Source organism: Urocampus carinirostris, chromosome 3 (assembly GCF_059441175.1).
Source record: "Urocampus carinirostris isolate Australia breed hairy pipefish chromosome 3, RoL_Ucar_1.0, whole genome shotgun sequence".
NCBI lineage: Eukaryota > Metazoa > Chordata > Actinopteri > Syngnathiformes > Syngnathidae > Urocampus > Urocampus carinirostris.
Window position 1 is genome coordinate 38,776,937 of NC_142351.1, and position 15,059 is coordinate 38,791,995.

Sequence of the window (15,059 nt, forward strand, 5' to 3'; positions counted from 1 at the left end):
GTTCGAACATAGCGACGTTGGCCTGAAAAGAGCTCAGACCAGAGCGATATACAAGCACTATTCTCAGCTTCACCCCAAAAATAAGAATATCACAACTCAATAACTCAATTCTATCAAATTGATAATTAGAGACAGAAAACACAGATATACCATGAGAAATCATGAGCAAAACTCCTCCAGGTTGAGCATTTTTTCCGTCAGTTCTAATGGTATGATATTTCGCTATAGTTGGCCCTGTGTCACCAGCGGAGTACCAAGTTTCTGTAATTGCCAAAATATCAGGGGTGTAGAAATTGATGTACGAGAATAAGTCATCTGCCTTAGAAGTCAAACATTGGGCATTAATGAGATGAATCAAGGGGCTGTTCAATAAAGGCGACCTTAGGCATTTCTCGGCTTGACAATAATTTTTCCGTCCCGTATAATAATGTTTACTTCACTTTCGTCCCGACGGCGCTTAAGTACGTCCTGTAGTTCCCTGTCGCGTTCCCTTTCTTTTGGTGTCATATCTGGACGAACAAATCTAGAAGACAACGTCGGAAAGGTACTTTTCACCCGATTGAATCCACGGAGAAACGCCAGCCTTGACCTTGTATTCCGGAATCGGATCTTCACAATCCTGGGTTTACCATCATTCCTCGGCCTTCCATCACGAAAAACTTCCAGAATGTCCTGTTTCTCTACTCCCGGAACTGCTTCGGCGACTTCCTGAAAGAGCTGGGTATCCTGAACAGCTTCACCATTTTCTCGATGTGTCTTTCTTGACGTTAGTCCCTAAGATAATAAATTTGTTTTATACATTGATTTTAAGCGTTTAAAACACAAATGAATGTGTTTTTTTAAAATTATTTCTTTGGGAGGAATAGCTACATACATGTACATAAACTATGTAAAAAGAAAAAACGTGTCCCATGTAATTTTCTATATATGACCATCAGAGGAGTCTTTGCTAGTTGTTGTAAGAAGCAATTTGAAACGTTATCCTTGGAGCCACGCCTCCACCAACAAATTGGAGACCAGAAAAGACAAGAATTGCAAGAAAATAGTTGGGAGTATGAAATGACCACATTTTTTTTTCCTTTTCAAACGCGAAACTTAAGTGGAAGCGTGCACATTTGTTCTCTCTGGTCCTCCGCTTTTTAGATTTAACCATTATCTAAGTAATCCACATGTACTGAATCTTGTGAGACTTTGATTTAATTTGCAGTGGTTTTTTGATATGTGTTGTTTTTTTATGATAGTACAGTACTGCAAACATGCCACGCTGCAGAAACTCAAATGCATTTTTTTTTAAGTCTGCGCCTCTTGGTTACGCTCCCTGTGCCCTCGTCCTTTTTTTTTTGCTTCAAGCTGGCGTTCAGCTCCTATTTATTTTTAGGAAGCATTCCTTTATATTCAGCAACGACATCTGGTGGCGAGCGTTGCGCTGTGTGTTTGCTTTTGCTGCTGCTGCTGCTGCTTTTGAAGCATTTGTTGATTCAGTATGTGAAAATAATTGTGAGCACTACCCAAGTAAGCATTTTAACTCATATTCTTTATAAGTATGTGTGTAGGTTGTTTATTTGTGCCATTTGATTGGCTGCAAATATGTAAGGGTAGTTTTTCTCAACGGTTTTTGAGCCAAGACCCCCGTTTTTTAATTTAACAATCTGGAGGCACGATCCGTCAAAAATGTTTAAAAATCAATTTCCAGTACAAATGTTTTTATTTTCTTTTAAAGCTTACAGAGCTACAAAATACCAACAACCTTCTGTAGTTTATTCTGGCAATTTATAGCAAATTATGAAACGTGCATTTTCTATGAAAACTACGAAAATCTTGACCCCCCAAAAAATCACACAATAATTGTTTTTGTTTTTTTATATGAATAATTAATAAAGTTATTAAAGACGCTGTACGTAATTTAGAACTCTCTGCTGTCATCTCCTGGCCTGTTTCATCATTGCAGCCTCAGTCAGCTCATAATTTTTTTTTACGTGGGAGTACGTGCATTTCTTAAACATGCTCGAAAAAACTCATAATTTTTCCTTATGCCTGGGGTTTGGGCTGGTATTTGGACTGTTCTACCTTGTTTTACTTTTACCATTTTCATGCTACACTGACGAACAGAAATAAAATAAAATCCTGCGGGGATGAGCATGACGTCACTGTCCTGCATTTTCATTTTTTATTTTTGTATTTATTGTGGTTTCTTCGTTTTTGTTTTGTGTGGTAATATGGTAGGAAAAATGTATTTTCATATTTGCAAGTGTAGAGCATACCTTTGTGTGTATTTTCGTTTATTGTTATTTGTCAAACACTTGTTTTTTTCAATTGTTTTGTTTTATAGAATATTATGTTGTGTTGTGGACTATTTTTCATCCATTATTCATATGAATAATCGACAGATTTATCGATTACTAATATAATCATTATTTGCAGCCCTAGTATTTTGTGTCTACACCAAAAGTACTATCACAGAAATACTACAAAACTGCTTCAAAAATAAGTATAAAATTTGGTGCTTAAAAACAGGGACCTAATGTGTTATTTTTGCTATCATTTAGAAAAGAAAACAATACTCCGGAAATACAACAAAATAATACTACATTGATACTATAATATAAAAATATAACTACAGAATTATTACAGAAATACCACAAAAATACTAAAGAAGATTACTTAAAAAATACTACTATGCAAATGCTACTAATATACTACAGAAATACTATAAAAATACAACTGTGGAAATACTTAAAAGATACTTCTTTGGAAATTCTACAAAAATGTCACTACAGTAATAATAATAGAATAGAATAAAATTCTATTCTATTCTATTAAATACGACAAAAATGCCACTACAGTAATATTATAATACAAAGTACAAAATACTACTCTATAAATATTATGACAGATTTTCCACCAATATTATACTATGGAAATACTACAAAGATACTCCGGAAATATCATTACAGAAATACTACAAGAATACCCCTGCAGTAATACTATAAAACAAAAACACTACTACAGAAATAATACAACAGAAATTCTACAAACTACAACTACATTTTTTGTTTCCAAAATACTACAGAAGAGGCCTTCTATGGGAATACAAAAAACCCCGACAGAAATACTACATTTATAATAATACAAATACCAGTCCGTACAATGTCGCAAGTCACAGAAATACATCATGCCACATATCATTGGAAAGATTAAACTCCTGTGATTCAAGATGTGCTGACTATTTCAAAATATATTCGTCACAGTTACATCATAATCAGTCTGAAACAAGATACCCAAAAACTATAAATCTTTGATGGCTCACCTACAAATCCCCAAGGAAGTCAGCTGATGAGCTGATATTCTGCAAAAATGGAGTCATCCACCCAGGACCGTCCAGAAAATCTAACTGTAAAATATTTACTCCAAAACACGTGATAATGCCGACAGATAAAAGGATTTTGCCTTAACATTTCTGCATCCTTGGACGTTCTGTCATGGTTGCCATGGCGCCCAATTGGTCCCTGCTGTGTGGTGCCAGGTTCTGTCACCGTTGCCACGGCGCCCAAATTGGCCCCATCCACTGCCACCAGCTGAAACACATTGACATATGCTGCCGGACTACTTAAACCCGGTCTCGCGAGTTGCCTGGTGTCAGAGCGTCTGCGAAACTCCTGTTAAACTCTGTGTGATATGCCAAGTCTTATGAATTTGCCTGTGTTTGATCCTGTTTTATTTTTGGCCCGATCTGTTTGATTTTGACCACTCTTAAGTTCTGATTTCGATTTACTTCCGCGACCATCGATCCCCGGATCGAGTGTGCGCGCATTCCTCTTCTCCCCAATAAATTGTGAGTAACGTTACGCTATTGGGTTATCATTCCTGTTTTCTGTCCGGGTTCGTGTTGTAATCTGCTCGTTTTGCCACATTATTTCCGTTTGCAAATAAACAGACTGGTCAAATTATCTTTGATACCGCTGTTAGCCTCTGACCTTTTGATTGACACCACTCTCGGGCAACTGCAGGCTTTTTTACAGTCCTCAGAAGGCATTAGCCAATAAGGTCTAGTTTGATAAAAGGGCTTCCTTTAGGTCTGTACATCTTTAGCCATTAGTAACTGATTTGAATGATGATTGACACATTGGTCAGCAAATTAAATTATGAACAGCATGTTGCGCAGATATTCACGTTGTATTCAAATTAGACCCCAAAATCAAAGTGCGCAACGGATCTCGTGATTCATTCTTATGCAGCGTTATTACGCGCATGGGTGCACAAGTATTGATGGACTCCTGGAGAGAGAAGTCAACCATTTACGACTCTTTCAAAATGTCTCATAAATTTGCAAAATAAAAATACAGTGGGACCTCGGTTATCACGCTTAATGGGGACCAAAACCACCCGCGATAAGTGAAAATCCGCAAAGTAGCGGCGCACCTTAAAAAAAAAACCTTTGCAGTACACCCCCCTGTATGCAGTAGAATACAGTGCACCATATGGAATACGGTTAGGGACAGAGATTTTTGTTAAACAATCAAACAATAAAACAAAATTTAACTTACCTCTTACAATATGTTCTTTTAAGCGTAGTTGATAAAAAGACCTGTGCAGTACGATGAGGTAATAACGATAAATGACTGCACAGGGGCAGGAAGAGCTTTACTGCTCCTCGGATGACGGCGCAGATGATGCAGGAGAAGTTGCAAGAGGCGGCGTAATGGATATTGTCAGGCTACACTAGTGTAGCCATTTCCTGCTTTCAATTTGTCCAATAAACTCACTTTTTCGGTAATTGTTAGCATCTTTCGCTTTTTCTTTGGTTCACAAGCTGCACCAAGAGATGAAGAGCGTTTAGGAGCCATCACGAGGACTTCACAAAACTTTAAAAGACAAAGGCTACAGTTATGGCGAGAAGCGTACTGTATTGTGCTGTACAGTATACGTTCGTGATATGCATGGCATACTGTAGTGAATGGGCCAATGGGGAGTCGAGTATTCAGCGAGTGCTGGCCAATGAGCTTGGGTATATGGCTTAGCGTATACGTGGATTTCTTTTTGTTTTAACATTTTGTAAAATGATGCAATTACTAATTCTAATTGAATATTTTGTTTTCAAATTTTGTAAATCAATGTTATTTCAAATTTTAATGTAATATTTTTCATTATTAATTTTTATTTTTTATTTTTTTATTTATTTTTTTTTTTTTTACTATTACAGGCCTCGGAACTCTGAACCCGCGAACATCGAAGCGCGAAGTAGCGAGGTCCCACTGTACACAGTTGCAAAACTCTACGTTTGCAAGCGCTAATGAAGGACAAAGTGCTCTTGACTGGCAGTCTCCAAATGGCCACTTTTGGAAACGCCTAGACCAACCATTAGGAAAATGTGTAAAATACAATGTTTAGTTTTTTAGATTGTGATCAAATTTGATAAGGTAACAGGTAAGGCTGACATCTATTGTCTCACCTGTTTTCCAGCTAAGATGCCCATGCTACACTCGTCTGCGGGCATTTGATTGCAAAAAATAAATATAAAGTCAGGCAAGAATAAAAGCCTTCTATTTCTGTGTTCCAACTCAGATTTCTAAATTTTAGTAGCATTTGCAGTGATTATTTCACTTTGGGAGACAACCTCAGAGTCTTACCTTACAAAAGAATCCAAAACCGTTAATATTCTCCAAACGGTTGGATTGGGAATTTTACAGGACCTTTAAGGATTTCATTGTCACTGTTTCAATTTTTTTTTTGATAAAACTAATCTATTTAAATAAAAAGAAATATATCATGTAGGGCAGCACGGCGGGACAGTGGTTAGCGCTCTGAGGTCATGAGATCGAACCTCCTGTGTGAAGTTTGCTTGTTCTCCCCGTGCTTGCGTGGGTTTCCTCCGGGCACTCCGGCTTCCTCCCACATTCCAAAGACATTCATGTCACGTTAATTGGCCAGTCCAAATGTCCCTAGGTGTTAATGAGCGAGCGAATTGTCTGTCCCTGTGTGCCCTGCAACTGGCTAGCAACCAGTTCAGGGTTTCCCCTGCCCACCGCCTGAAGATTGCTGTGATGGGCTCCAGCATCCCCGCGACCCTACTGAGGATAAGCGGTGCAGATAATGGATGGATCGATGGATATATCATGTATATTTATCTATAAATTGAAAAAAAATGGCTAGGTCTCGAGGATCGGCCCCTTGGCCCGTGACTTCGAACAGTTACCCATCCTTGTTTTAGAATATATCGTTGGTTTGAGTTTTGGGGATGTCAATTCTTAGGTCCAGACTGAGTGCAGTATTGAAGTTGCTCAGCAGGTGGCAGCAGTTAGTGGTATTTGCTTACTGAGAATGCTGGAATTTTCAAGTAATCTAAACGGATATGTTGCTTTAACCCTCTCTAAGTAAAGACCACTAAATACGAGTCATAAACTTGTTTTATTATGCAAGTGGGTTGTGAATGTGACATTTTAACATGGCAAAGTCAAATATTCCAAAGATGTAGTTGGGAAGGTATCTCAACAACAAAATCTAAAATTACTTCAAAAATAGGTCACTGAAATTGACATAACTTCACAATGATTTGAAGATTTCAAGTATCCGAAAAAAAAAATGATAATACAAGCTGTGTCAAATATCCGAGGCAGTGAACTCTGCGGGGGGTTCTGGTGGTGGGAAGCTGTGGAACACTACAAGTAGGTCAGGCACATTATTAATGTATTTGTCATATTGGTGGATTTGTTGCTGCGGGAACTCGCTAAATTGCTGGAACGCTGTTGCTCACAGGTATGTCAACACGGGTGAGCTCTTGATAAAATGAAACCACACCTGTCAAGCACAATTTGACATTGAGAGTGTTTTATTGAGCAGACTGTTGAAGATGCTGATGAATAAATTTCAGGGCAATTGTCCTGGGGCAGTTAACACCCATGGCAGCCAGTTATCATAGCAGGAAATGTGAATTTCCCTGCGGGGATGAATAAAGTATCTATCTAGCTAGCTAGCTAGCATTCACCCCATTTGCATGCTTTTGGTGTTGACGGGCTTCTTCCTATCATCGTGAGATGTTTCGCAAACCGCCCTCCCCCCGCTTCCCACATCTGACTGACTGACCCATTTTTTTACTGTCTCAAGGGGGTGTAGCAGCATGGGGGATGAAGATGCTGCTGCCTCTTCAGGTGTGTGCATGTGTTAAGTTAACAAGTCATAGTGGAAGATGAGTGGGTAAATTTAGCGGGAGGCTGTGAATCATCTTGCCATCTTGACATATGTTAATACGCTTAATGGCGCTTTAAATTCCTGGCCAAAGAGCTGTAAAAATAAACCAGTTTCACATAAGACACAAGTTCTTAGAGTGCTCACTTCCTATCTAATAAAGTGAAATTCAGCTTGTTAAAAAATGGTGCTGAGCTGCCAAGCCAAGAGGAATAAAATGATCGATTTGGTTTTTGTATCTGCCGAAACAAAGTCTAGATCTGATACCTTGACAATGCAAGAGGAACAAATATATTCTAGTTTTGTAATACACATTTATGAATAAATATCCATGCAGACATTAAAATGTGCACGTCATATTTCATTTTGAATTTGTTATCAAAAGACCGTTGGCGTTTGGGTTAAGATTGGGACTGTATTTGAAATAGTCTTTTTCTTACTTTCACCATTTTTATACTATAATAAAAGAAAACCACCAGCACGCACACTCTCATCCCCTTGTAAAAAGGCAGTATTTCATTTATATAAAGAGAATGGTCATGTCAATAATTTCTTATACCCGTAAGAATTCAAAGTTCCTAGAAAATCACAATTACCCATCACTAGTGAGCTGTTCTAAGAGTCTACCTGATGTACCCTGGCCTTATGTATGAATTAGACTTTTTGAAAAGTGCCCTTCTTCCTTTGTTTTTGCACGTGTACCTCATAGAGCAACATAGAATATCTTATTAAGTTTTCAAGTGGAGTATTCCCTCTTACTCTCCCTTCTTTCTCGTCAAAACTATGCATCCAACTCAGCATGCTCACGGCAGGCACAGCATGTTTGTGGTAAAACAGAATCCAAGTTCATCTTTATTGAGATGCCGGGGCGTTCCTGACAAACGTAACGGGCAGAAGGAATAGGGAGAAGGCCCCGCCCCCTTTTGGTACAAAGTAAAACCTGGAAGGGATTTTTGTAGTTTTTTAAACACTCCCACAAAAGGGAAACACGAGAAATTTGTACAGTATTGATTTTACATAACATAAGGCTCTATAGGGACTTGACCTTATTGTCTGCTATCTTGCTTCTACGGGTACTCCTCAAAACCTGACTTTTTTCACTTTTCTTTTCTTTTTTCCCCCATTTTAAAGAAATATTTGTTCCCTTTTTTCTCTTTTTATGTTTGTTCTCTTACTTCTCTTATTTATTCTTTTTTCTTTCTTCTGTTTTTTTCCTTTGTATCTTTTCCTTTTTTTTGGACTCCCTTATTCATTTCCCTTTTCTTTCTTCTTTTTTTCCTAGCTTCTTCTGTTTTTCTTTTTTTATCTGTTTTTCTTTCCTTTTCTCTTATTTTCTTCTTTTGTGCCCCATTTTTGTCTTTCTTCACTTTTTTCTTCGTTTCCATTCGTTTTTTTTTCTTTTGTCTTTTTTTCTTTAATTTTTACTTCTTTTAAAAAATAATTGTTGCCGCTTTTGTTTTTTTTTTAATTTCTTTTTTTCTTTTTTTGTATTTTCATTTTGTCTTTGTTTATGATTCCTTTTTTCTGTACGGTTTCTTGATTTTATTATTGTCATTACAATTTTCCTTTTAATTTTGTACTTATTTCTTTTCTTTGGTTTTCCTAGCTTCTTTTTTATCCACTTTTTAAAAGTTATTTTTCCTTTTCCATTTTGTTCCCATTTTTCTTTTTATATTTTTTCCCTCATGTTTTTGATTTTGATACATTTTTTGTCATTTTTCTCCTTTTTATTTTCGTTTTTCCCTTTTATTCCTTTGCAAAGACTGAAAAAAAAGAAATGTGGTGCGGTTTGATCACTTTGGCTCCCTGTCTAATTCCTTCTGCTTTGTAGCACTGTCTTTTTTTTTTTTTTTTGCACGGGACAATACTACTTCTAGTGGTCAAATATTACACACTGTTCCTTTAACCAAAAGTTTGCATGGAAAGGCCTGGTATGACACTAAATATAAGTTAGACTCAGAATCATGCATTTAACTCCGTCCCATGTTTTGTTTTTGCGCTTCTGTGCACACGCGGGTCATTGAGCTTGCTTGAGTGCGAGCGTGCACAGCTGAGAGCGCGGTGGAGGTGACGGAGCCGGGACTATTGTAAAGGATTCCCTGCGACCGTGTCCTGACATCAATATTTTTGAAACAAATAACACGGTGGACTAAAATGCGCTCCGATTGCAGAGAAAAAGGTGACTGCATGCGTTCAATGGAAGCGAGGCGCTTGCACATGAAGCTGTAAACACGAGTGGAGCCTTTGCGCGGCTTTGACAGCAGGACATGCAACGAATGAAGTGATAGCAGTGAGGACACCTGCAAGCCCCCACCCTCATTTTTTAGAGGGGGGGGGCGAGTTTGCGCGCTCAGCTGAATTCTGTGGGGATGAACGCGGAATGTATTTCCTGTCAGCTTTTTTGCGCCTCTCGCTGACGGAATCTGTTCTGTTGAACAGGACTGTTGCTGTTTAACTAGTTTAACATGCTGAGACGTCTAAACCATGTGGGACTTGTGAAGGAGCTGCTGACAGGAACTTTAAAAAAAATCTGCAAACAAAGATGTGCTAAGTTTCTAAGCCAGGACTAACACTTTCAGCCATGTTTCTTCTGGATGGGACCTGTACTGAAGGGATGGAGCAAGGGGCGCCCCAGAAAAAAACAGTATACCGTATCTCCCTCACCCTGGTAAAAAAGGAGATATTGGAGGATGGAGACAGAACAACTCAAAAGGCAAATGTTGGGGCCTATGGCCAGCAAACCTCACTGGAGGCCCAGCGTGTTGGTCTGCTGGAGCAAGTGCAGGAAGTGGAGAACGAGTCTGACGATCTCAAATCGCTAAACCACATGAGAAACTTCAGAACGTATAGCACTGGGCAGCTGGAGTTGGGAAGGCTTAAGCTGACCCGGAAGCAGCAAGTCCAAATGAAGACGAAGATGCCACCTTCTCCCAAACTTGAGAACGTTTCCACTAGAAGAGGCTCTCATGGAAATGTGGTGAGTAGCGGTGTAATGAAGAGACTCTTCAAGTCTAAGAGTTTGGAGAAGAACCCTGATTCATTAAACCAAAGCGGGACATTACAACAATTAAATGGGAATGCACCCTTGAATGGATCCACACCTACCACGCTACCTTATGAGGAACACTCTGGCCCGCTACGCCGCAGCTTCAGCTTCCGGCACTGGACGGGCAGCGAGCGGCTACGTTTGCAAGCGCTAATGAAGGACAAAAACAACAAACCGATACCTAACGCCAACCGCGGTGATGAAACGCGGCAGATCTCCTCAATTCGCCCTCGCTTGCGTACTTTAGAAAAAAGTAGGACGTTAGAGGTCGGCGCTATCTTAAACAAGAAGGATCCCGCGTTTGAACTCAACAGCTGGGAGAGCGTGAACGGCGCTAAGAATCGCACGCTTGACAACAGCGACCTTCAGGTTCTGGCTGCACACAAGGATGTGCCAGCGCCACCGTTTTGGAGAGGGAGTGGAGGACGTTGCAGTGATAGGAGGCTGGTACGCTTCTTCAGCGGCATCTTCAACCGAAGGGACGTGACTGGCACCTCGACACCCGTAGGAAGCCCCAGTATGGTCCGCTTGAGACGTCGTAGAACAACTTCTTTGCAGTCCAGTACAGAGAGTGTGAACGGAAGCACATACGGTAAACCGCAATAATGTATGAGTTGTGTGTGTGTGTATGTTTGGGGGTGTGTTTGTTTAGGACGGCAGGGTGATGTTTGGTTCAAGCTGCTGCTGTTTGTCTTTCATTACTTGGAACTACGAGTAGTTCATATCCCAGGTGCCAACAAAAACATCTCAGGTTAAAGAGGGTCTCTGTCAGTGAGATGACTTTGTTGCGATAACGAGCAGAAGTGGAAACAAATTGGAATGACAAAGGGAAAAGATGACGTCAGAAGGGGAGAAGAGGCTTCCTTAAAAGACTTAGTGTATATTATATAACCACCTCTAGTGGTGTAAAAAATACATCATTCATTTAAGTAAAATACTATTGATTCAAATAATATACAAAAACACATTGTCTTTGTGAACACAATATGTTTTTTGAAGACTCAAAGGTTTACAAATTTGTAATTATATTTCACAAGTTGAGACGCCTTTTGAAGAATGAAATGAAATAATATGATCTGCATTTATATAGCGCTTTTCAAGTCAATGACTTCCCAAAGTGCTTCACATTTCCCAATAGCGGCCTTGCAGCCATGTAAGGCGCTAACCTGCTTTTTGGGGGTATTAGGGGTTCAGTGTCTTACCCAAAGACACTTCGACATGTAACACGGGCGAGCGAGATGTTTTGCGAAGGTATCTTTTTCCTTGTTGCTTCTAACACATAACAGCCTTTACCTTCGACAGGTGAGCCCTGCATGTAGGGCTTCGACTAACAATTATTTTTTATAATCAATGAATTGTTTGATTATTCTTTGATCTTAATCGATGAAATTGATTTTTTGAAAACACATTTTTAATTTCCTCTTATATTTGAATATAGAAGTTTTGGACTGATAAAAATGGTGCACAAAATAATGTATAATATCCATCCATCCATCCATTATCTCTACCGCTTATCCTCAATAAGGTCACGGGGGTGCTGGATCCCAACCCAGCTATCCTCGGGCGGTGGGCAGGGGACACCCTAAACCGGTTGCCAGCCAGTCGCTGGGCACACACTGACAGACAACTCACTTGCTCATTCACACCTAGGGACAATTTCGACCGGCCAATTAACCCGACATACATGTTTTTGAAATGTGGGAGGAAACCAGAGTGCCTGGAGAAAACCCACGCAAGCATGGAGAGAACATGCAAACTCCGCACAGGAAGGCTGGTAGCTGGATTTAAACCCACGACCTCAGAACAGTGTTGCGGAAACGCTAACCACTCATGCGCTGTGCCGCCAGTCCAAAACATAAAACAATTGAAACAAATCCAAGTGTTTGTCAAAAAAACTTAAAACCTACACATCTGCAAATGTGTAAGATATTTTTCTACTTCCTTATCCAAAGATGTTATTACATTAAACTTATACAAAGTAAAATGGATGAAAACGCAATGAATATAGTTTAATGTGTAGCATCTGCCAAAAAAGAAATGTCAACCCACTTTTCAAGATGTTTAAAAATACTTATTTTGTTAGTTAAATCTTATGGTAAACATTCCCAATGTGCAATCGATATTCAATATTCTTAAGAATCTGCGCCTGAAGCAATTTAAAGTTAGCAGTGACCAGACCCTGACATCCTGGTCTATTATACTATGTTGTCAGGTGGGAGCATTCCAAAATAGTGGAGCAAAGGTGCCCAATGAGTATAGATAGTACTGCCACATCCTCTGAGATGAAATGAGATTTGTTGTAACTTAAATAAAGAGTATATAGTGTAGCCATGTTTTAAAGGTTGGTGGTTCTGAGGATTTCCACAAAAGTAGTATCCTCCTAAGGGCTATCAATGAAGCAAAGGCTAAACATTACACGGAATAACAGTTGTCAAGTGATGGTCAGGGAACCTGGCAAAGATTGCTATGTGCAGCGATGGATTGATATGTTTTCCAAAAATATCAGAAATGCACCCCAAAAATAATATCCAATATTCAATCAGTTTAGGGCATGACCAAAACATATGAGTTATTTGACAAGGACTTTGAGGGCACCTGCTGCAATGTTCATCACTTAAATTGGGAAACAACTTACAGAGTCTATGTTTGATATAATGGAGTCACTGGAGAACCTTAAATTGAATAAGAGCCAGCCTTGCACAGCTGATGCAGCTCTTTAGTTATTTCTGAAAAGTCAATTCCCTCGTCATTTGTTACTTTGATTTTGGTCAACATGAGATGAAAAGGAACTTCTTTTTAAATGACACAATTGATTTGAAGGAATAAAATTGCCCACATCATTCCATAACGTTCCATCATAATTTTCTGATTCCTTTTATGTCTCGTATGTACACGTTTTTGCTGTAAACGATTATTGCTTGCATACATTTTTTCCTTTCAATTTCTTCTGAGTAACCTTTGTTGGGTTCAAGTGTTTGGTTTTAACAAGGTACAACTCAACTGAAATTGTACAGGAAATTCCTACGCAAAATATTTATTACAAATGCAAGTTATTTTTGCCCAACTGCAAGACGTGCCATGGTTGGTACACACAGTGTGTTTTAATTTGCACACTTTTAAGGGGTGGGATTTTCCTTCATCTATCCATATACTGAACTGATCTGACAAGAAAGTGCAATATAAATCTAAAAGGTCAGGTTCTTTTATCAATGCAAAATAAGTTTCTGCAAAATACGCCCATTTTATGACATGTATACGGCTGTATAAGACAATAAAATGGCGTCTCTCTAAAAAGGCTAAATTAGAGATGTATTTATGAATTAATTATGAAGTCATTAATGGCTGTCAATGGAGAAATGTGGAGCTCACCTTCATTTAAACCAATTTAGGGAATTCAACAAAGGCTGTTAACAAACACCATGGATCATTCAAAGTTACAATGATTTAAGTGCAAATATTGTGTGCCCTGCTGTTAAAAACAAATGCTTATGGTGGGTTAAGAACGTCAATGAGATTGCAACATCCTTATAGATAGATAGAATATATTACTTTGCGTTTTCACATAGGGGTGACTGGTTTTTTTTAGAATTGATTGATTTACCATTGTTTTACTTTTTCTGTCTCAATATATTCCCTTACAGAGGGATATTCCACCAAAACAGCTCGATCACAATGACAATGAATCATAGTAGACCATAAAAAATATTTGTTTACTCATTAGGTTGAGCACTATAACAGTGTAGTTGTTGCTGTGCAACTGGAAAAACAGGCTCTACAAACTCGACTTCATTTTTAAAGTCTGTTTATTACAATAACTGGTCTATCTGCTATTCAATGGTTTGTTTTTTTATTTCTATTAAGTAGCTCTCTCATGTTGGGGTTTGTGCCATTCAATTTTGTTTGTGCATTCATTTGTCATGACCTATATACCTAAATGTAGGTTTGACATTTTTGGCCACGTCTTTATCACAATGTGTCATAAAAACAAGGGATTTTCTCAGTTTTCGGGACCAAAATATTTTCTGCGTAAAACACCAAAGGTGAGTTATTTTCTTGGACGACAGAAAAAATTGAACATAAAAGGCTTCCGAAAAAAAACTAGTATGGTGAGGTGAGCCATTCAAGGCTTGCGGTCAAGTTTGTGCACGATACGGCTACTTATTTTTCATTTTGCAACCAAAAATGAAGGACGTAGAGGTCAAAACAGGAGAACCCATGCTTTTATCAACAAGGCATTTTCTCAAATGTGTCCCTTTGCTTTCAAACTTTTGTTAGCTGTTAGTTGGACACTGGCTTATGTTCACATGCTAACACTATAGAGCTAACTTACTACACTTGAGCTGTTTTAATTCAGACGAACATAAATTTTGTGTGACATTCATTCCATTTGTCCCCTAAGTCAATTGGCTGTCTGGCACTTAGCAATGTGCCAGGAGAGTTTAATGTTTTTTTACTTTGGACAATGTGCAAGTGTGAGTAGTTTGCTAATTTAGACTGTGCCAACTACCCCACTACCATCCCTAATCACTATTCTGTCCATTAAAAACTAAATTCCCCCAAAATATGTGCATAAGCTAGTGACATTGTGCATTCTAGCAGCTACATGCCATTTTTTAATGTAACTAACCAGCAACTTTAATCAACTTGCTTGTCTTATTTGCGTTTGGATTGAACTGTTTTACTTCTTCTCTATCACTTTGTTGTCTAACAGGATTTTTTGAGCACTTAAATGCTTTTTTTGTTGTTTTATGAGAATTTTAATAAATGGAACACTTAAAATTAGCATCTAGTAATATGACTGTCAGTTATTTATCACTCTATACTGTACTTT

The 15,059-nt window shown here is 38.6% G+C and overlaps 1 protein-coding gene across 3 annotated transcripts in view; it reads left to right on the forward strand.

Moving 5' to 3' along the window:
• agap1 (ArfGAP with GTPase domain, ankyrin repeat and PH domain 1) overlaps window positions 1–15,059 on the forward strand; it is a 115,798-nt gene that overhangs the window by 14,512 nt on the left and 86,227 nt on the right. For 2 of the 3 annotated variants that reach the window (XM_088331749.1, XM_088331750.1), the window contains exon 1: window positions 9,198–10,820. The exons of the other annotated variant lie outside the window; for it this stretch is intronic. In XM_088331749.1, coding sequence (XP_088187875.1) covers window positions 9,764–10,820 — 1,057 coding nt within the window. In that variant the 5' untranslated portion in view covers window positions 9,198–9,763. Of the gene's footprint in view, window positions 1–9,197; window positions 10,821–15,059 lie in introns of those variants that run through there. 3 annotated transcript variants of the gene reach the window in all.